This window comes from Mchenga conophoros, linkage group LG22, assembly GCF_057382185.1.
Source record: "Mchenga conophoros isolate Kocher_MC1m ecotype Shallow Benthic linkage group LG22, M_conophoros_male_GT1.1, whole genome shotgun sequence".
In the NCBI taxonomy this organism is placed as follows: domain Eukaryota; kingdom Metazoa; phylum Chordata; class Actinopteri; order Cichliformes; family Cichlidae; genus Mchenga; species Mchenga conophoros.
In genome coordinates, this window is record NC_140546.1 from 18,046,367 (window position 1) to 18,068,737 (window position 22,371).

The following is a 22,371-nucleotide window of genomic DNA, read 5'->3' on the forward strand; positions in this document are numbered from 1 at the left end:
TTTATGGAAATTTCCCAAAATGGTAAATGATATAACTCAATGAGAGGTTAAAAAAACACAGGAAAATTAACAGTAAAAAAGTAGCATGGATAAAAATGCTTCAAACTGGTGCACTGAACTGTATTTTTACAGATTTTGACTGTGCACAGCACTGCATTTTTTGTGGGTAAATATGCACATTTTAAATAAAACACTTCTCAATCCTGCGACTAAAAACATACAAAAAGATGTAACAATGTAAATTAAATTATACTCATTTTTGTTGATGTAAAAGCAAATTATGGTGAGGCTACTGTGAACATGTGTTACAGTCTTTGTAACTCAGTAACTCTGTAAGAGCTAAGAAAAGCTAAGAAAAAGGGGGGAGGGGGGTGCAAATAAAAGGAAATCATTTTCAGCTGGATTCATATGTTTGACTCTCTGACACTCAGGACTTGGGAGAAAGATAGAAATGAGATATTCTTATAGTATGGGGTTAGATTACCTGTCATCATTCTCTTTTACTTAGACTTCATGGTATTAAATTCATTAATGCATTACACATTAAAACTCATGTCCAGGGGGTCAAAACCTAAAAATAGAAGAAGCTGTAAATCTGTTTACAGCGTTATCTGTTTAAAATCTTAAACTATTTTACCATTTATTCAGCTTTCAAAAATAACATATATCACAATTGTGCTCAAATAATTAATTTCCTACCACTTATCCTGTTTCTCTTTGACCAAACAAGTCGACATATTGTTTATATACTGAGTATATATAGTATAGTTTTATTTGCTGTGTCTCTGCTCTGTGAATGGACACTTGTGTCCATCAACCGTCTTCATTAAAAAAAGAAAAATGAAGTTTTATATTCAGCAATTATAGATTGTTTGCACCCCACCTGACCACTTCCACAGTCGTTGTATGACACACACACACACACAGAGACACACACACACTGTTTGCTCTGGCAGGGTATTCCTAAACACTGGGATCTCCTTATACAATAGCTTCATTAAGGGGACAATGGCATTGTGTCAGCTAATGACAGGGCTCCTCCCTGCCTTCGCTCTGCTCTGAGATTACCTGGAACACACACACACACACACACACACACACACACACACACACACACACACACACGAGTCACTATTGAAATCTGAGGGGTCAGAAGTAAAATCAGCCGATTGGGGAATGAAAGACAGCCTGAGGCAGTGAGTGGCCAGTTCGAGGCTGTGCAGTCACGCCTCGAGTCCTCCTGTTTCAAACATAATCAATCATAACAGAATCAAATCATATCTGAAGCCGTAAAAATCCGTAAATCTAATCTGTTTCCTGTGTGTCTTCGTTTTCTGTGTCACTGCGGCGTCTTTGCTTCGCTCGCAGGTAAGGTGGGCCTCTACCTGCCCCCAGCAGCCAATCGGATCTCCTCTCCCCTCGACAGCAGCCAATCAGCGGGCAGACTCGCCCTCAGCCTCAATTGTTCCACTGTGAAAGAATTCAGAGCCACAAAGTTGACCGGCTGCCATTAAAAGAGAGTCATGGCAAATATCGCAATGCGCTAAGTATGACACGCTGATGTTTGTCACCGTAATCTACGTTTAAGGTGAGCGAGAGAGACGCAGAGGGATTGGCTGCTGCCTTACCTGCCCAGGTGGAAGGAGCGGAGGAGAGGCAAGCCAAACACAAACACAGGGAGAGAGAGAGAGGAGAGAGAGGGAGAGAGGGGCAGGGAGAAAAGAAGCGGGGCGAGAAAAAGTCGACTTACCTGTAGCCCAACTTCTGGCAACTCACTCTCACTCTATTACCTGCTCCGACTTGAAAGTCCAGTTTCACAAGGAAGAATCGTAGAGGAAGCTAAATATGTCACAGGAGACAGACAAGTAAGTGATCGAGCCAGAGGAGAGGATCTTTGCTGATTTCTACATGCGGGGGGGAGAAAGTTGTTCAAGTGTTTTCTTTTGAGTCTGTTATTAAAACGAAGCTGCTTTAAACCCGGGATTACCTTTGTTTAGGACACACACACTTTAAAAAATAATAATAATAAGGGGGGTGTAAAATGGGGCTCGCGTACCGGTTTCGCTCCGTTTGGACTGTTTATGACAGATATGAAGCTGTTCTAGGGCCTGGAGGAGAAGCTGACAAGCTTGGCGCCGTGGATTTCATTAGAGGTGAATTCGCCATTTTTGACTGATGGGAAAACCTTCAGGGTGCAAGGACTGTTATTTTTAAACACTTTAACTAAAAAAATATACTTTTTTGTGCTGCTTTTGGATATCATTGCATCGTTTCATTCCCTCCTCCTATTTAAGGCCTAGAGAGCGTGTTGGATCTGCTTGTGAATGGGAACAGTTTGTAAAGCCTGCTGGTCTCTTCTGTTGTTTTCTAACGGGATATACAAACTCCTTTATTTATTAACAGTTATTTTAAAGAAATCAACCTTTGGACTGCAGCGCTAAAATTTTAATAGAGTCAGAAGGATTTTGCTCTTGAAAATTAAAAATTAAAATTGTTATTTTTTCCTTAACAATCATAATAATATTAATAATACAGACCAGATGTTACAGGTGTCCTGCTTTCTCCAAATTCTGTGTAATTTAAATTGTAATTGTGTCTAATATTGTTATAACAGGGATTAACTGCATTAAAAATAATCTTATGCCTTATTTCATTTAGTTAGATCATTCCCAACACGATAATCAATTATTATTTCATCCATTATCATCACTATTAGAAGTATATGTTGCAACAAATATGGTTGTCAAAGTGTGGCTGCCCATAGTTGATTTTCCAGTTTTTCTGCAGAGCTGCTGTCTCCCGCATAAGTGGAAGCAGCAGGTGTCTGCCTCTATTTTGACACACAGCGTTAACATTTACTCAAACCCAGCAGATTAAAGCTCCAAAACTCCTAAACATCGCTCAGACGTCTGCTTTCCGGCGACCCTCTTTCACAATACAAGCTCGATCCAAAGGCAGGAGCATTATTTATTTGCAGCCGGGTAAAGAAAGCATGCCATCGTGCCTTTTTGTGTGACTCAGTATAAGGAAGACACAGCGGAGCTTCTCTTTTGCCCTTTATTTTCTGTATAAAGCTTTTGCATCACTGGTCGCAGTGCACAAATAGAGAAAGCGGATCTTTCATACACTTACACAGAGATCTATGAAAGAAAAAAATTCTCATTAATATTTCCTGTGTAAATGTCTAGAAGTGTGTTGAAGCCACAAACATGAAAGCCAAATGAAAAATGGCCACTGTCAGACATGACAGGAGCATTTCGTTGTGCAAGTTGCCACATTCGGAGCCTTTCCTGTGATTGGCTGAGCTCAGAGAGATGTTGTGGCAACACTGTGTGTATTTAACTGGTCTCTGATCTGATCTTAAGTGAGCCTAAAGAGCAAAGAGGAAAACACACAGAGAAAAACAGACAGGCGTGAACGCTGCTCTAGCTAATTAGTTCATCCATCACAGTTCAGCCTGGAAAATAACAGTTGTCATGTTTTTTTGATCGCCTACCAAAAAAAACTGTACATGTGTAAAACAGTGTTTAAATCCCTGTGCTTCTCAAGCAAACGTCTGGTAGTGGTGGTCCCCAACGAGAGGAGGGCGTACACCAGCGAGGATGAGGCGTGGCGGTCGTACCTGGAGAACCCGCTGACAGCCGCCACCAAGGCGATGATGAGCATCAATGGAGACGAGGACAGTGCCAACGCCCTGGGTCTGCTCTACGACTACTACAAGGTGCCCAAAACCCTCATAAAGAGCACCTGTTGTCCTTCGCCTTTGATTCTTTCATGCATCTGTACCATTAATGAAACATTCAACATAGCAAAAGTGATAATGAACTCGGTGTGTGTGCAAGTAAGCCCTGTCTAAAAGCTCTGAACACAGTTTTTCTACTGATTGACGTTTATGATGTCACTGAGATCAGATATCCCCAATATGGTCATCTCAGGCACTCACCTGCTGATCAGAGCTTTTTGTTTGTGAGGGGCAGCCAATCAGAGGAAAGCTGGCTGAAAGGAGATGAAATAATAATTAAAATGTAGCAGCATATTAATTAACATATTTTGGACATTTCCTTTCTATTTAGATTTGTCAAATAAGTTAAATCAGACCACAATGACAATTGTTTTAACTGAATCGACTGAAACATTACACAGCACAGAGGTCTGACGTAAACAGGTGACATGTTGCATGTGGGACACTAAACTGGGAGCTACAGCTCCCTTATAGGCTTGACCGAGAGTGACTTGACTGTCCTCCTTTTCTCTGTAGGTGCCCAAAGAAAAGAGACTTCTGCAACTTTCCAAAGCCACTGAAATTACAGAGGAACAGGAGAAGAGGTCAGTGAACACTCGCCTCGTTCGAAACACCACGAAAATACGCCCAACATGGTGGTCGACGTTTCCAGCAGCAGGTGGAAACAAACAAGGGCGCTCAGTGCAATGAAAGTAGACAGTTAAAAAGATGTTCTATGAAAACTGTTTAATACAAAAAGCCATTTCTTCAAAAATTGCTTTCAGTTACAATAGTAGCGAGTCATCTAATCTAAGGTCGCAGTGATATGAGACAAACACCAGGAGCATGAACGTGTGAAAATATCACAGATCAGTGAGTCTTGTTTCACTCCAAGCACTGATACTGAAAGAAAGAAGCCCAGACTGGACTGAAGCCAATGAAAGGCTCCCGCTCCCTGAGGAAAAAAGAAGAATACAAAAGATTTGATGATATAATACGCTCCGGCTCTGGGAGCAAACTGCTGTTATCTACTTACTGATCTGTAAAAAGGGAAACATCGCCTCATTTCCATTTAGACAACATGCTGCGTGAGTGTTTAGAGAAACTGTGCCTGGGAGCATCATTACATTTATTTTATTATTATTTTTCAGCTCTTCAACGCTGACTTGCAAATTAGTGCTAACCTTTAAATGAAAGCAGCTTCTCATTGGAGTTTTCTTCTTCTACATAAACCTGCATGTGTTGTATTTTAGTGGCGAACGCATTTTTACATCTTAAAATATGAAAAGGGGACTTTTTTAAAGACCTGCATTGACCCTCTGTAACCATGTTTATTAGAGTTAAGCCAAAAAACGACCCCCTGAAGTTAAAAAACAGCAAAGAAGCACAAAATACAGTCGCAATGTGATTTTTCTGGGAATCGGCTAAGTCACTGCTGTATTCATATAAATTACAAAAACCTGCATTAAACATCATCAGATTATAATCAGTGGTCTTGAGATCGCAGTTCATCAAATGCTTAGCCTTTTATGCCCTCCATGCAGGCTTTTTACCTGCATGCAACCAAAACCTGATTGTTCATAAACCAAAAAGCTTCCTGAAGTGCCAAAGCTTTTGCCTCCTGCAGACAGATTTTGCATATTCATATACAGATATCTATTTATAGTGAATGCATGTTTTACCTGTTTTATTCCATTTGTTGCTTTAGCGTACATCAAACCCACACAAAAGACACCACAGGGAACCTTTCTTTTACTAAAACGAACATCAGTTTTAGGGCTACTTATGATTATTTTTTTTATTTTATTTTTTTTTGTTGAGGCCGTAAAGAGAGCAGCAGACATTTACCTCAAGATGTAGCTCACCCAATAATTTTACTATCTAATAGTTTGTGCGTTTCACAAGGAAACACATGTAATCCTATTAATTTCATGTTTTTATTCAGGCCGATGTTGCAGAACAACCCCAGCAGCCAAAGCGAGGTGGAGATGGTGGACAACCGCGTTCAGGTCCTCAAGTCCGTCCCCGTCAACCTGTCCTTGAACACCGAGCACCAGGAGACCAAGCGGGAGCAGTTCAGCGGCTCGACGGGGTCGGGGGACGGAGGCTCTCCGGCTGTTGCCGTGGTGAAGGCCGAGGTATATGCGCCCGTCTTCATGCCAGGAGGGGGGGCTCACTACAGGGTGGAAGGAGAAGACTCGGCGCGGGTGATCTACGAACAGATTCCGTATGAGGTGACCACGGTCAGTCACAACTCGTACGCCAAAGACGACGAGCAGAGCCCGCCTGACAGTCCGTACGAAGAGGAACGAGACGCGGTGAGAATGGAAAGAGTGTGACATGAACAGACACTGATGAAGATAAACATAGAATCGGCTTCTTTTTAAGGGAACACTGAACAAAAAAAGCACACTGTTGGTGCTAAACTTGTTGGGCATTGTAGTTTATGTGCTGTTGATGCCAGTAAATCTACAAGATAATCAGCGAATATAGCAACTGTCCAAAGCTGCTCAGTAGACCACAATGCATTGCAATGACAGGATCAGGTCTGCTTCTTTTCTTCTTTTTGCTGTGTTGTTATTATAATCCTATAAACCACCGCTGCATGAATGATGAGGTGCTAGAAGGCATGCCGGGAAGAGAAATAAAGCAGGCACTAAAACAGGAAATGTAACACAAGAGGACTGCTGATGATTTGAACTGTATATGCTGGACAGAGACTGATAAATGTACAAATATGAATCACTCAGAGGTTAAAGGCTCACTACATTCGTCCATCCGATGTGCTCCCTGTAGCTCGGAGGTCTCCAGCTGACCAGGACCTTCACGTCTTTCCACCTGCAGCATTGTTTGAGCAGTTCCTCTAAAATGTGCCTTTATATTGAATAATTTCCTCTTTTTCTGTGTTTTTGTGCCTTTTCAACAGAAGTACCACTCGCCTTCCTCTCTAGCCACAGGTGACTTCTTATTTCATCAGGAGGGAATGTAAGTGACTCAAGCCCACCTGCTATCACAGTGGCTGTGGCGTAAATGTTCACATGCAGACCATTTTGTAACCAGAAGAGCCTTTCGGTGCGATTGTCATTTCCAGTCACGGGGCTCTCGGTGTGTTTGTGTGTACAGCGACAGCTTCCAGTACACGCTGGACGCCACGCGCTCGCTGCGTCAGAAGCAGGGCGAAGGGCCGATGACCTACCTGAACAAAGGCCAGTTCTACGCTGTGACGCTCAACGAGCTCAGCGCCAACAAGCGCCTCCGACACCCCATCAGTAAAGTCCGGGTGAGCATGTCCACATCCGTCTTTAATCTCTCTTTCGGCATTATGACCTGTAGCAAGTAAAATTGCTAAAATTGCTAAAATATAAACTCAGATGTTATGAATCGGATACTGCCCAGAAGAATATGTGGAGATCAAAAACAGAGCTAAAACAAAGGTAAGAAATTAAGGAGAATCTGTTGTTCTTTTCCTTATTTTATGTGATTGGCTGCTGACATTTCCAAACTCCCAAATGAGGTCACCATATGCAGGAGTAATCCCCTTGAGCTAAAAGGCTTCAAGCTCCTCCAAATGTTCACTTTTAAAGCGGATTTTCTGCTATTTTCTCTTTGTGGTGTCAATAAGAGTATTATCGCTAATGTAGTCATCTCAAGGCCCGGCTCTGGCTGCAGATGGAAAGTGCAGATAAACTCTCAGATTAAGATAGAGTCCAGTATGAAGCTGTGAAGTAGCAAAATATGTGCCTTTAACTTCATAAAATGTGATTTTTTTTTCATAGCTTGGCCATTATGATGTGAGCAGTTTGGCTAGGATAAGCAGGAAACAGTTAACCCTAATCACTCAGACAGAGTTTATTAAAACTTGGGTAAATTTTGAGGTGATCATCCCCTTTTTGTTGTTATATTGATGCAACTCTCTGGAGATAATCTGAGTCCAAAGTTACAAATAAAAGCCAAGCTGTAATATAAAAATGAATGTCAGATAGGACTGGTGTTGTCTGACTCATAAGTCGTGTTAACGTTTTGTTTTCTGTCTCGTCTCCCTCCTCAGAGTGTGATCATGGTGGTGTTCAGTGAGGATAAGAACCGAGACGAGCAGCTTAAATACTGGAAGTACTGGCACTCCCGGCAGCACACGGCCAAACAGCGAGTCCTGGACATCGGTGAGACTTTCACTGCCTCCCTCCATCTTTTTGTCTTCATGTTCCTTCCCATGTTGAACAGATGAGTGAATGAAAACGCACAAAGCAAAGGACAAGATGACACATTTATGCTGGAATGTGCTTAACCAATAAACACAGCATTGCTAAACTGAGAGCAAACAAGCCTCCACCCAGATGTCTGTCTGTGGCCGTACAGCTGCCCACCATCAGACAAAAGGCTGGGCCGTCGCACACGCACACACACCTGAGTCTCCTAATGTCTACGTATGGCTGAGACCCACCACTTAAATCCTCTAATCTCTTTCACATTACCTGGGAGACTGAGCAGAAATAATTGTGAAAAGAGAGAAAAACAATAATCCAAAGCAGGGTTCAACTTGAAGTTGTGAAACTCCGTCTCACAGCGTTTCCCACGGGTAAACGCGTTCTCATCTGAAGACTCGTAATCGTCACACTTTTGACCTTTTGTCTGCCGTCGATTTTCAGTTGATGCATTTGAATTTGAACCGTCTTTTTCTACGCCTTGTTGAATGAGTGTGTGTGAGAAGCGAGTAGGCGGTTTGCCTTTTGACAAGCTAGGGCCTGCTCGGAGAGCGGAGATGTAGAGGTATGTGGGAGAATTCGATGGGAGAAGCACACACAGACATAGGCAGCTTGTCAGGACAGGGAGAGGAATGCTAGCCACACTGTTACCTTAGCTGGTCGTGGTCTGTTGGAAGTAATTCTTCCCCAGTTTAGATCTTCATCTTAATTCTTATATTTATACAACCCGAGACAAGTCCCAATCAGCCTACAATTCACACACATCTTTACATCTGCCGGGAGAGACGATCCAGAGGATGCCAAACCCGTTAACATTTTGGACTTCTTTCATTTTTAGTCAAGAAAATATTGGTCAGTTTGCTCTCGGATGGGTAGATCCACTGGAAGAACTGAACATTTTCAAAGACAGTTGTGTCAGGACCACTTTAGTGAAAGTAGGCTCTAATCAGAGACAAAAGATATATGATTAATGCTGCTGTTGTAGTCATAGAGAATTCAGGCCAATATTTAGCTTGAATATATTAAGTCACATTTAAATAATATGTTATGAGCTTTAACTTGTTGCGTTTTTAATGTTTGTTCTTGATTTTTTTAAGCTGATTTTGTAAATGTTGTGCTCCATTTTTTCTCCCTGGTTTTGTGAGTCTGTTCTGTTTGTCTGTCTGTTGGTCTGTGTGGTTGGGCCGGCCCGGCATGCGTGGATTAAGTTAGGCAAGTAAGCACGATGTGGAGCAACAGTTTTCTGACAGTTGTTTAAGGTATATTAGTAAGATAAACATATAATCAAGAGTTCAACTGGAGGCTTGTTTTGTAGTTGTAGTTATGTGTGGAATAAATAACCTTTTCCCCTTTTTTCCTTTACATCCACCTTGCTTTTTATTACGTAATGACGTGCACGCTTCCTCCTGAAAAGCTTGGGTTAAAAACTTTACTTTACAAAGAAGATTTGAAGGTTGCAGCTATAGTAGAATTCAATTTGAAGTGGTAAATCCCAACTTCCAAATCAGAATTTTCAAGTGGAACACCCATCAAGTCAAATTTCCAACTCAGGAAGTTGGAGAAACCCCAGCAACTCCAACTTCACAATCCAAATACATGTTGACATTAGTAAAACTGTAAAACAGCAACCACTGCTATGTATTTGTGGCTTGCTTATTTAGTGTGTCACAAATACACATGGAGCTCAAGAGCAAAATAAAGTCTGGACCCACAAAGGTCAGGAGTGACATCTGATTTCCGAGATAAAAGTATGCACAGCAACTTGGTTATAGCATGAGGACAAGGAGCTAGGATGGAGGATGGGTTGCAAAGCAGCTTGCAGAGGCAGCAACTGAGTTGAGCACTCAAAGCACTTTCTAGGATTCACATGGGCCAACTCAGGATTCAGTATCTTGGCATTAAATGTTTTCCTAAAGCCCTGTGGAAGATCCATTATTGACTTTTAGTCGTGTTTGTTTGGTTTACTGTGTATTCAGGACAGACAGAAAGTATAGTAGTCTTGATGATAAACAGAGCCTCCTGTTTCCTGACTGTGACCACGGATTTGAAAGTGATATGAGGCATCTAATAACAACATTTCTCAAAATGCTGAACTGTACTTTTAAAGGGATCTAGAGCCACTGTGCTGTTGCTGTGACAGGGCACCCAGGCAATCCTAGAAGATAAAACCTCAGTTTGCAAAAGGGCTCAGTGTTCAGATCCTGGATAGGAGCCCACTTTTTCTAGACGGGTTCCCAGACTACGATAAGTGCAGAAATGATCACACAGCGGACGACAATAAAATAAGAGATTGTTATAACTAAATGAAACGAGAGATGAGTCGCAAAACTTAAATAAAAAAGAGGTTAACTAAAGGGAAAGCATGCTAATTTAGGTGTTAATGAGCCAACATAAGAGTTTCTGTCATCCAGGACTGCTTTGCCCAGGTGCACCAAATGTAGCTGTCTGCTTTCCTGGTCCCTTCATAGACACATAGGAAAACACAGTTAAGAGAAAGAGTAAGATTATATGGCACATTTTATTATCAAATTACATAAATAGTCTTCAAATAACTGCAAAGCAAGAACTTGAATTCATCTCAGCATTAACATGATTACTTGGAAATTAAAGGTATTTTACTGCTGTTTTCATGTAATCGCATGTGTGCGTCTGTTTGGAGGAAGTGTGGTAGCTTTTTCAGCCTGCAATTCTTTGACACCCTGTTTGGCATTTGCTAGTGTAATGAGTTTCTGTTTATAGGTGTGCATATATGATACAAAGATCGTTATCATGTATCAACAGAGAGATATTATCTGCACACGGACACGCTCATCTTTCAAAAAGTATACATTCGTTAAAGATCATGCTGACAAACCAGGCCAGCGATCGAGGACGGGCCGTCGTCCCCGCAGCTTCAGCTAGCTCAGACGGTAACTCGAAGATATTCGGTGATCTGAGGTGAATAGCGAGTCGTGGGGGTTAGTGGGGATGAGGCGGGATCCGTCGTGCCCCTGGGCAGCGTCACAGAATGGATCATTTGAATGAGCCTACTTAAAGTGGGCTGTTAGCAGACAGGCATGTTGTTGCTGCTCGCCTTGCAGCTTTGTGCACCTGTTCAGAAAGCAGGAAGTATTGCTGTAACGGTGGTTAGGTTGAGGGAGGAGATGAGCAGTCACTGACAGAGAGGGCGGGGGGCATTGAACTGATCACAATTGGATCTCATCCTCCCACACGAAGATTTTTATTCCAAGGCTATTTCTTGGAGATGATGGATGGATGATGGATTCTATACTTTACTTAGTGGCAAAAAATTGTGTGGCAGGCAATGCTTTCTTCATTATCTGCATATTTGTGGCGTTCCTTCCAAATAACGATATAAACCTTTGGAAATGGGCCACATGAGCACAAATCTCTCCGCAGTTTTACAGTCTAAATCCTCAAAATGAAGGGACGCGTGAAATCTCTTTGCTAAAATAGACAGACGTAAATTCATTCTTACAGTAATGATAGTCATTTACAGTCTTTACATTGAAATAAAATCCCGGGCCACATGTGAGTCATTATGCCAGCATACCACAGCCCTGCAAGTCCATCCTGTTTGTAAGTCTGAGGTCAACAATATGAATCTGATGCACTCATCTGACTGGCTTTTAATGTGGTCCTCTGCGGCCAATAGTCTTCTGTGTTTCCTCCTGCTGCCTTTGAAGCCCGAGTCTCTGTTTGCTCTTGCCGATAAGGCTTTATCTCACAAAAGTGAAGCGTGTCATTTCATTGCTTATCTTAAATAACAATAGCTACCTGCTTTTATTGACCGGTTTGAGGGGCGGTATGACTGTTTGCTGAAGAACTCATACTTGAAATGAACCGTGTCCCCGTGTGTCCCCACAGCTGATTACAAGGAGAGCTTCAACACGATCAGCAACATTGAAGAAATCGCCTACAACGCCGTCTCCTTCACCTGGGATGTGAACGAAGAGGCCAAGGTACAAATTTATTACGGCTGGGTGTGTGTGTGTGTGTGTGCGTGTGCATGTGTGTGTGCGTGTGTGTGTAGGAAATAAATGTCATTGTAATTTTCCCAGAAACTCCATAGTATTTACTCTTGCTGGAGGCGTGTTGGAAATAAGAAAAAGCAGTGGGACAGGTTTTTTGAGCTGATTCAGTTGTTGGCAAACAAAAGCACTTTCGAATGTGATGCAAGCACCTGCCTGACCCGTAGGCATCACTAACGCTCTTGCGCTCATTTTGAAATCAACAATTGATTCCTAAAACGTTGGCAAATGGTTTCTGCCGCTGTGATCGGAGTGGTTTTGACTGCGTGTCATAAAACTGCCGGGCAGTGTTGCGTAGCTTTGCTCTGTTTGTCCTCCTTTGTGGCCACTCCTTAAACGGAGCCCCGCCGGTGTTTGAACTCCAGAGTGCCCCCAAGGGCCAACACACACACTAGTCTCCGTCCCCACCCTCTGTTGTTTGTTTTGCCCTCATTTCTGTGTGAGCACCAGCGACTGTGTGAATCACTCCGTGTTGTGTGCCTCTTTCATTGTAATAGCAGCCTGGGGACAAAGACAGTGCTGGAGAAAATGCAAGCTCACTTCTCTAGATAAATATTTGCTCTGTCTGTTCATCTTTTTCTGTCTTTCTTTCCTTCTGTCACTCTTTTTGCCTCTCTGAATCTGCACAACTATTGAGCCTGAACGTATGCATGTTGAACCACGGAAACAGGTGTACTGCCCTGCTAGTTTAGTGTATTTGCTCTTCTCTGTCAGGACTAAAAGAAAACCAGGAGGACTTTAAAGAGACAGAGTCTTTTTCACTTCCATGATATGTTTTTACACGCCTGATATGCCTGATAGCAAGTTGAAAAACACTGCTTGTCAAATGAATAAGATGTAAGGCAATAAAGAAGAACACAACACCCAGAGGCTGAGCCTCAATTAAACACAATAGAACTATTTTCAGAGTAAAGCGCAAATGATATGGTGTGCACGCCTGAAACAGAGGTTCCTGCTTTAAGTGCTTTTTATTTGAAGAAAAACTTATGTCAGGGGCCGCTTTAGTCAAAGGAAGATTACAACTGTTATACTGTTCTATTGTGTGAAGCCTAAAGAGATCAAAACAGCTGCAAAACCCAGAACAACAGTTGCGACATCAGACACAGCAGAAAAAAGAGGGGCTTAGGTGATGGTGGGTTGCAAAGTGGCTTGCAGATGCAACGTTTAAATACTGTGCCCATGTCAGCATGTCCTTTGACATTGTTGATTTGACTCATCAGCAGTGGAAAATATCGAATATTAAGAGTTATTGGCCTTCTTTTTTTGAGCTGCATTCAGAAGTCACAGTTCTGTCACCAAGAAATCACAGTTTTTGTCCCAGTTTTGGGAGATTAATTTTTATTTGTTTCCATTCAGTTTAACCTTTGCTTTTAGTGACAGGTTAGGTGCAGATACCAAAAACTCCTTAGTTAGGTTTAAGAAGAGGTTGTGGTTTGGGTTACAATATGGTTGTTTACACCATTATCCCTGCAGACTGAAAAGTGATGCCTGCCCAGTGACAGCCAGGGACGTTTGCAAGCACCACCTTGTAATGAGTTGAGAGTAACATACCTGTTTCACTATTTTCTAATGCCCGTGGGTCACGGCACTGAAGCCTAAAAACACCTTGTGTCTATCAGAGAGACACAGCTTTGTTAAAACAGCAGGATTTGACCCGCCCGAGCATAAAAATGGACCAATGCTACATAATATTTAGACACAAGAGCCCATCTGTCTAGAGAGAAAAGTTATTATTGTACGGGAAGACAAACAAACTACTCTGAGAGAAATGGGAGATTTTTTTGTTAGCCCTTTGCACAAGTACTTGATTATTTTTATTATATTTATTTATTATTTTAAACTTTTAATGGAGTTTATTGCTTCATAAATAGAAACCAGAGAGAGTGCACAGCATAAGTTCCCATGTAATATTTTATTTTCATTTTATGAGGCCGAGTAATCTTCCTACATGTCACTAAAGTACATCCCAAGGATTTAAGCTGGTAGTCTTCCAACAGGGTGCTGTTGAGAAACAGTTACTCGATCTTTATCAATTTTTTTCTTTTCTTTTTAGCGGCTCACCTTGCTCTGCCATGTATTTATAAACGGGTGGTGCAGTTAACGGTTGTAGCTTTGGTGTTTAAATAGAAAAATCAGAGAAAATAAAAGTGAGAGAAGTACTGCAGAGCAGAGAATAATAAAAGAATGGCGCTTTAGCATTGACCCTGCCTCTTCTCCACAGGCTTTCCTCTTGGCTGCTGTAGATAATGGAGTTTTTATGGTTCAAGTTAATGACCAACCTCCTTGGCTTTTGTTGTACTGCACATTTATAACACAGACCAAAGATTGATGGCGATGTGTGCCGAGGCTTGACGAACAAGAAAAGCAGAAACATAACAGATTTTTTTTTTTCTAACTGATGGGAACACCACCACATGAAAAAGAAAACAGTTTCTCACTGATCTGTTATCGCTGTACTTTTGATTTTTATCTGCTGAGAAGAAAACACATCGCAGGGGAAAGGAATTTTGTTTGTTAGACACTTAACAGCCAAGTGTCTGTCAAAAAAAGGGAGGGAAAGGCTCCCACTGGCTAACTAAAGGTGTTTCAGAGCTGACAAAACTATGTATGCCGAACATTTGAGTTTTAAAATTAAAACATGCTGGCTCGCTTTGGGATTTAAATATGGACAGACTCTAACAAGGTGCTGGAAACATTCCTCAGACATTTAGATTAATATTGAAATGATAGCATCACACAGTTGCTGCACGTTCTGTGATGTGAATCTCTCATTTCACAACATCCCAAAGGTGCTCTGTGGGATTGAGATGTGATGGCTGTGGAGGCCATCAGAGTACATCTGAACTCATTGGGGTGATTTGAGATTTTGCGTGTTATACTTCTGGAAGCAGCAATTAGAAGATGGGTACATTGTGTTTAAATGATACTCAATTGGTACTAAGGGGCCCAAAGTGTGCCAAGAAAATTTCCCCACACCATTACACCTACAAGCAGCCTAAATCATTGATGCAAGACAAGATGGATCCAAGGTTTCATGTTGTTTATGTCAAATTCTGACTCCACCATCTAAAAGTTGCAGCAGAAGTTGAGACTCATCAGACCGGGCGACATTCTTTCAATCTTCCAGAGTACAATTTTGGTCAGCCTAAATTTTCTGTTCTGAGCTGACAGAAGTGTCACCCAGTGTGGTCTTCTGCTGCTGTAGCCCATTCAGAGATGCTCTTCTGCATACCTTGGTTGTAAAGATAGTTATTCGAGCTCGTGATGCCATCCTGTGAAGCCTAGAGATGATTGTGTGGGAAAATCCCAGTAAATCCGTTTCTGAAATACTGTCTGACAGCTGTCTGATGCTGGTTGTCTTGACCATGTCTGCATGCATAAATGAACTGAGTTGCTGCAATGTGATTGGCCGATTGGATATCTGCGTTAAAGAGCAGCGTATCTAAAAAAGTGAGGACTGAGTGTACTTTTATTCCTAAATTGCAGAGTTAAAGTATTTTAACATTTCCACCTCTCCTTCCTTGTTCTGTGTCCCTGAAGATCTTCATCACAGTGAACTGCCTGAGCACAGACTTCTCGTCTCAGAAGGGGGTGAAGGGTCTTCCTCTGATGATCCAGATTGACACTTATAGCTACAACAACCGCAGCAACAGGCCGCTGCACAGGGCCTACTCACAGATCAAGGTCTTCTGTGACAAGGTGATAGATCACTTCTTCTGTATTTCTTTATATGTGGAGTCGTTTAGCCAGAACCAAATGCGCCTTATTTGTTTAGTAAGTTTGATTATTCTTATTTTCTTGACTCATTCATTTCTCAGGAGAGATTTTAAAGGGACAGCCCACTCCAATCGCACATGTGCATGTTTACCCTCTGGCCTATAATGCCGTTTTTGTCCATCTAGATTGTTTTGGTGTGAGTTGCCCAGTTATGGAGATATCAGGTGTCTGCCTTTTCTTGAATACAATGGATATAAAAATGCACTTGCCTTGTGTTACTCAGGGTGACAATAAATACCCTCAAAAACTCTTTTCATGAACTGTGACCTGTTTCCTTAAAAAAACCCTCATTAATCTTTGTTGTGAGCTGTTTCTTTAATAATTAAAGGCGCCTAAAATTTGTGACTTAAAGAAGTTGTAGTTTAAAGGACTATAAATGAAGTTCGTGCCTTCATTTTCTGTACAGATTACATAACAGCTCAAACAGTGAACTAAATTCAGAAGCTTGAACAGAAATACGCTACTGTGAGTTTAACTGCTGTCTGGTTTTGTCTCAGTTCATGTGGCATTGACGTGAAGTCATTAAGCTGAAGTTACTTGTGTGTTCTGAGCTGCTGGGAGTTACCAGTAAGAGGCGCACTCACTGTAAAATATTCAGACAGGTAGCTGCAGTGAGGCAGTTATATCATGACATCAGTCCTCCCTCTAGTGGTCAGTTTATGCATCCTCTGCACAAAATGAAGCTTACATACACACACACACACACACAGATGTGTTTTTTTTCTGAGGCTTGTTCGTATACACAAACTGATGTCTCTTTTCTTTTTGTTTCCAGGGAGCTGAGAGGAAAATAAGGGATGAGGAGAGAAAACTGTTACGCAAGAAGTCGAAAGGTACGAGCCGAGTGAGAAATAATTTAGTTTTGAATGAAAATGAAAAAATAATCAGAGAAAATTATAGCTCCAGGGTTCAGTTTGAGGTTTGCAAATCACTGTGAATATATCTCCCCTTCATAAGTAATAATTGTTGCTATTCATATTCTGCTTTTTTCATTTGGACTTATCTCCAGGGAAAGACGGAGGCGTCGGGGTGATAAGTGCCACCAAGAAGTCCGACACCACCTATTTCAAGACCATGACCAACTTGGATGCCCAGCCCGTGCTCTTCATCCCCGATGTTCACTTTGGAAACCTGCAGAGAGCCGGACAGGTAGGTCACCTCTTCTTTTTCAAGCAAACTTTGTATTTTTGCAAAAATGTAACCCAAAATATCTGAATTTCACACATGTCCTTAGAGTAGATAAAGAGAGCCCCAACTCAGTAGGTGGCAACATGAAAGAGGAAACACAATGGGATAAACAAAGACCTATTAAGAAAACTGGATAAAAGGAACAAATAATGGCGCGCCTGCAGAGCCTACAGGCTGAGAGGAAGCTTACCTCGAGTCTGTCTTTGGCAGAATTAAACAAAAGAGATGAAAATATATGAAAATGTTCAGTCATTAATATTATCTGTGAGTGGTGAAAGTATGTGAACCTTGAGGATTAGCAGGTGAAATGAGAATTGGGTGTGAAGTGATACCATGTTTTTATATAGCGAGCAAGGATCAAGGTCTGATCTTTTTAATATTGTGGAGGAAGTGTATCGTGGCATGAGCAAACAAGACCTATGAAAAAGCGTTTTTGTTGCTTCTACGGCTGGAAAAGGTTACTGAAGCGTCTCTGAGGAGTTTTAACTCCATCAATATACAGTCAGACACAAATAAAGACTCGGTGGGTTCATAAAAATCACTCCAGATGTGTAAAAGCTGTAGCACAAGACTGAAAAACAAAGGTGTGCACAAGAAGGCTACAAGAGAACGCTACTGCTGTCCATCTGCTCTTGGCCAGAGGAGCCCAAAATAAAGTTTAAGGGTATAAATAAGAAGCATTATGTTTGGAGATATGAAAACACTGAATCCAAACACGCAAGAATTCAACATCCTTCCATATTTCAAATTCAAATTCAAATTCAAATTTTATTTGTCACGTACACAGTCATACACAGTACGATATGTAGTGAAATGCTTGGACAACTGCTCGTGACCTAAAGAAAACAAAAAAAGGAAAGGCTATGAATAAGATAGGAAATAAATATGAAAAATTAAAAAGGGTAAATTTAACTAGGAAGGAATAAAATATAAATTAAGGTTAAAAATGAAATAACTGTACAACACAAATTAGAATGAAGGGTAAATTTAACTGGGAAGAATAAGATAAAATATATAAATTAAAGTTGAAAATAAAATAACTGTACAACAAAATACACAATACACAATATAGAACTATATAAGAATGTATGAAGAAATCTAAATATAAATAAATATATACACAATAACAGCAGCTGTACAAGTATTAACTGGAAATGAAGAATATAGTGACCAGTGTTGTGCAAAAACAATGTCCAGAAAGTCCAGTGTGTGTGTAAGAACCATATGTGTGGGTCAGTACTGTGTGGTGGTGTGATTGAGAGACCGTATCGCCTGCGGGAAGAAGCTCCTCCTCAGTCTCTCTGTGTTGGTCTTCAGGGAGCGGAATCGCTTTCCTGACCTCAACAGAGAGAACAGTCCATTGTTGGGATGGCTTGGGATATTTTGGGATATTTTGCTGGATCTGTGCCCGGAAGGATGAAACAATGAATATAAGAAGCAAATTATAACTATAAATTATACAATCAAAGAAGAATAAAATTAACCTGCTTCCTGAAAGTCAGTATTCCAGACATCCTTTTCTCCAGCAACACTTCCCAGTATTTCCTGGGGGAACCTGGGGCATTCCCAGGGTTGACAAGATATACAGGGTGTATCAAAAAGAATAATCCGATTTCAAAGTGCTTTCATTCCTCAGCCATTTAACCAGTAACGATCAAAACACGTCCTCTTTGCTGGGGAAGCAGAACAGCAGCCGTGACTCCAGACATACTTGCACGAGACGAGTTTGACTATTGTTTGGACATATGCTGCGTGTCTGGAATGGGACACATTACACATTTACATGTAAAACTTTACATTCGGCATGGATTTTAAAATTTACTGCAAGATACACCACCCTGTATAATAGTGTTACGGCCCCTTCCTCCAAGAAAACCTAGAAAGGGAGGCCCCCAAGGGGCATTCTAACCAAAATCTCAAAGCATATCGACAAACTCTTTTTGACCTGGAGGATCAACAGTTCTACTCCAGGCTCCTTCAAGAGCCTTACCCTATCCCCAAGGCTCAGCCCAGCCTCCCTGCACATGAAAATCATTTGGGGTGGCCGTAGCTCAGGAAGTAGAGCAGGTCATCTGTTAACTGGAAGGCTGGTGGTTTAGATCCCTGGTTGCTTCAATCTAATGCATCCATCGGAATATGAATCTGTGTGAATCCTAGATAGAAGAAGGGCTTGTGTGAATGAGCAGGTTTAGAAAAGCTATATAAGAACCAGATGGTTCACCAGTTGTTGCCTTTAGAATCTCATCCAAACCTGGTGCCTTGCTACTGGGCAGCTTCTTAACTTCCCCAGCAACCTCTGCCATTGTAAAAGTCTTCCTTCTTCACAGAGGACTTTTGGCAGGGTTTAGGAGTTCCTTGGTCAGAGGTTCTCCTCCCAAACTGAACACGGCTTGAGCTAAGCCCTGCTATCCAAGTCCTAAAAGTTCCTAATCCAGTAGAAATCTTGTGTAAGGACCTCAAATGTCCAGTTTATATTCAGAAATCCATCAACACTGTGGAGTTAAATATACTCTGAGCATTACACCTGATCAGTCACCTCGAACACGGGGTGAAGTCATCTTAGAAGGTTCACATACATACCCCAACAGAAATCTGTACTACTCGAGAAGTTTCTCCAAAAACAACCGAGCAAAACATTCTCGTCTCATTTGCTTAACTGTTTTTTAAGGAGCCATGTAAATCGTATATGTGCAGAAATATAGAAAAGACTTTTAGATTTATTTCTGCGTGTTTTTATATTTTCAATAAGATTAATTTCTGCCACTAATACCTAAAGCTTCCTTTTCAGGTGTTTACCTTCAACACAGAGGAGATTGAGAGAGAAGGGTGAGTACGCGTCAACACGAAACTCCTGTTTTCATACAAATATAAGTCATGCAAATGAAAGCAGTTTAAGTGCACATCACCGCAATGGAAAAAAGAAGACGTGCTTGCGCTTGACCTGACGCTGTTCTGTGTTTACAGGAGTGTGGTGGTGAAGAGGATGTTCAGGTCGTCAGATGAAGATCTGTGCCCGTCTCCTCACAAGCAGATCAAAGAGGAGGCGCACAAGAGAGGTACGAGCACGGCCGCCTTCTCCTACACCTGGACGTCATCTCTTCTGTCTTCTTTAAGTGACCTTCTAGAAATGACAAAGTCCAGGAAGGAGAGCAGGGAAATACGCAAGAGAGTTTGACATTTCTAATGATTAACGATGCAATTTATAACAAATCAGGCCCGAGAAAGGGAAACACCGTGCCCAGAACCTTTTCCATCCAGATATTTTCCATCATACGTAACACGAGCAGCACTATTTACGCTTAGTAACAATTCGATCATTTTGATTTAACTGATTATTTGGATAAGCAACATGAAACCGTTCTCAGAAGCATCTATGATTTGTCTCACCGGGTAATCTTCTGTATGTTAGCAGATAGAGGTACATTTAGCAGCTGTTCTGGAGCTTCACAGATGCTTACGTTTCCATTTCTTCCAAGCACTTCTTCTTCTTCTTCTGTGAGACTGAAAGTTCATTCCTTGCAAGGTTCACTGAGTCACACCACCTCCTTTTGCAGCCTCCCGGCTGTTATGAAACTGCATTTTTCAGATTTCCGATCGCTTATTTAGTCTGTAAAATGTCACAAAAACAAAATGTGTTTGTGTGGCCCCGAAGGACTGTTGACATCAGATGAAAAGTAGTAAAAGGATTTATAAATGGTTGCTGATTAGTTTGACAAACACAATACCTCTAAGTGCTTCCGTCTGTGCACTCCAATCATAGGCACATTATTATGTATATAAACTAAAAGGTGGCCTGCTCTCCTCCCTCCTGTCTGCAGTGCTGCTGTATGTCAGAAAGGAGACAGACGAGGTGTTCGACGCTCTGATGCTGAAGTCTCCCACGCTCAGAGGCCTGATGGATGCTGTGAGTGATGCCTCTCTGTTTGTACGTGGGAACTAATGTCAAAGGCACAGTTTGTTTGCAGCCCGAGCGCCTGTTCATAAGCTGCTTTTTTATTTTTGCTTCTTTTCTGTTTTTTTTTCTCATCGGTAGATATCAGAGAAATATGGCGTGCCGACGGAGAGGATAGCCAAGGTGTACAAGAAAAGTAAGAAAGGGTGAGTGAGGCAAACAAAAGGAAGAGGAAACTAACTTGGAGCTTGAACTTTTTCCACACGAAATCAAACTTTTGCTGTTTTTGCGGCAGGATCCTGGTGAACATGGACGATAACATCATCGAGCACTACTCCAACGAAGACACCTTCATCCTCAGCATCGAGAGCTACGCAGACGCCTTCAAGATCATGCTGACGGAGATTTGACAGCTTGTTAACTGACTCAAGAGACTGTGGGGGAAAAAAATCAAAAGAGACACTGTGACTGGTTGATAAGCTGACTGGCATTACTGGAGACAGTCCACTGGAGCTGTACAGATGCTTTGAGGTCAACGTGGAAACACGTGATATCTCTCCCACACTGTTACACTATGAAGCAAATTGCATTTCCTGATTGTCTTGTTGAAAGGACGTTCCTATGAACTGGTTTGGGGTTAGATGATGGACCACAGATTCGTATTCTCCAGTTTCACAGCATGTTTGTTTTGTATAAAAGAATATGTATGCTTATCCTCATTCTGTACAGACTTTATGTTGCCAAATAACACATCAGGAGTAGACTTGTGAAATGCCTGATGTACTGTATTTAGCTGCAGCTTGATTTAGTTTACCCCAAGTAATTTAGTAGCTTTGCATGCTGGCCTTTTTTTGTTAGATGTTATTTATTAATGCTTTAATGAGATTTTAAATTTCGCAATTTATCCAAGAATTTCAAGTGCTACATTTTAGTGACTTTTAACTAGTACTCTTTAACAGTACTCGTTAAGTTTTAAAATGTCATATCCCTTCATTTCAGCCGTGTTGTAGTATTTACAGGTCAAAATAAATATGATTTCTAGTCCTAAATGAGAATAACATTTGAAGACTAAAAACAATCTCATTGGAGACACGCGATATGCTGTTGTTGTTGGAAACTCAAGTGTTTGGTTGTGTTGAAAAATTAATAAAGGTATGGCGATATCATTTTTTGGCAAAACTGTGATTAGGAGTCTGTGAGTTAAATGCTAGCATGCTCACTAGTACACAAGGAAAGACTGTTAGACTAAACATAGAAAAGTCTGGTTGCCAAACTAATAAATTACATATACAAGTGTGTTCTCTTTGTGCATTTTAAAGCAGCTCAACATTAAACACAATGAATAGAACTGGAGTCAAAGACAGCAGCTAGAGCTGTACTATGCTATGTATGTATATATATATATATATATATATATATATATATATATATATATATATATATATATATATATATATGTTAAAGCTTTTAAAATTTAGGTGAGTTGTCTACATTCGAACTATTATTATTTGTAACCTAGAGGATGTAATGTGGAATGTTAGTATGCTAACATTTTCCAGT

The 22,371-nt window shown here is 41.2% G+C and overlaps 1 protein-coding gene across 2 annotated transcripts; it reads left to right on the forward strand.

Annotated features, from left to right (window-relative positions):
- The first annotated feature begins 1,540 nt into the window (after nt 1-1,540).
- On the forward strand, nt 1,541-22,078 carry grhl2b (grainyhead-like transcription factor 2b). Of its 2 annotated transcripts, none has more exons than XM_085262677.1 (16): nt 1,541-1,865; nt 3,550-3,721; nt 4,259-4,326; nt 5,667-6,039; nt 6,648-6,706; nt 6,845-7,001; nt 7,770-7,881; nt 11,791-11,885; nt 15,495-15,653; nt 16,507-16,564; nt 16,741-16,880; nt 19,708-19,745; nt 19,884-19,975; nt 20,738-20,823; nt 20,953-21,017; nt 21,107-22,078. In XM_085262677.1, the coding sequence occupies exons 1-16, from the start codon at nt 1,846-1,848 to the stop codon at nt 21,219-21,221; spliced, it is 1,809 nt and encodes a 602-aa protein (XP_085118803.1). In that variant the 5' UTR covers nt 1,541-1,845; the 3' UTR covers nt 21,222-22,078. The 2 variants fall into 2 exon arrangements, with proteins under 2 accessions (XP_085118803.1, XP_085118804.1); XM_085262678.1 differs by lacking the exon at nt 1,541-1,865 and adding an exon at nt 2,044-2,153.
- The last annotated feature ends 293 nt before the right edge of the window (nt 22,079-22,371 follow it).

Excerpts from the sequence above, each read along its gene's own strand:
- grhl2b (XM_085262677.1), top strand. The coding sequence starts at position 1,846 with ATGTCACAGGAGACAGACAA. Across the intron at positions 11,886-15,494 it reads ATGTGAACGAAGAGGCCAAG|ATCTTCATCACAGTGAACTG; the intron begins GTACAAATTTAT and ends GTGTCCCTGAAG. Across the intron at positions 21,018-21,106 it reads TACAAGAAAAGTAAGAAAGG|GATCCTGGTGAACATGGACG; the intron begins GTGAGTGAGGCA and ends TTTTTGCGGCAG.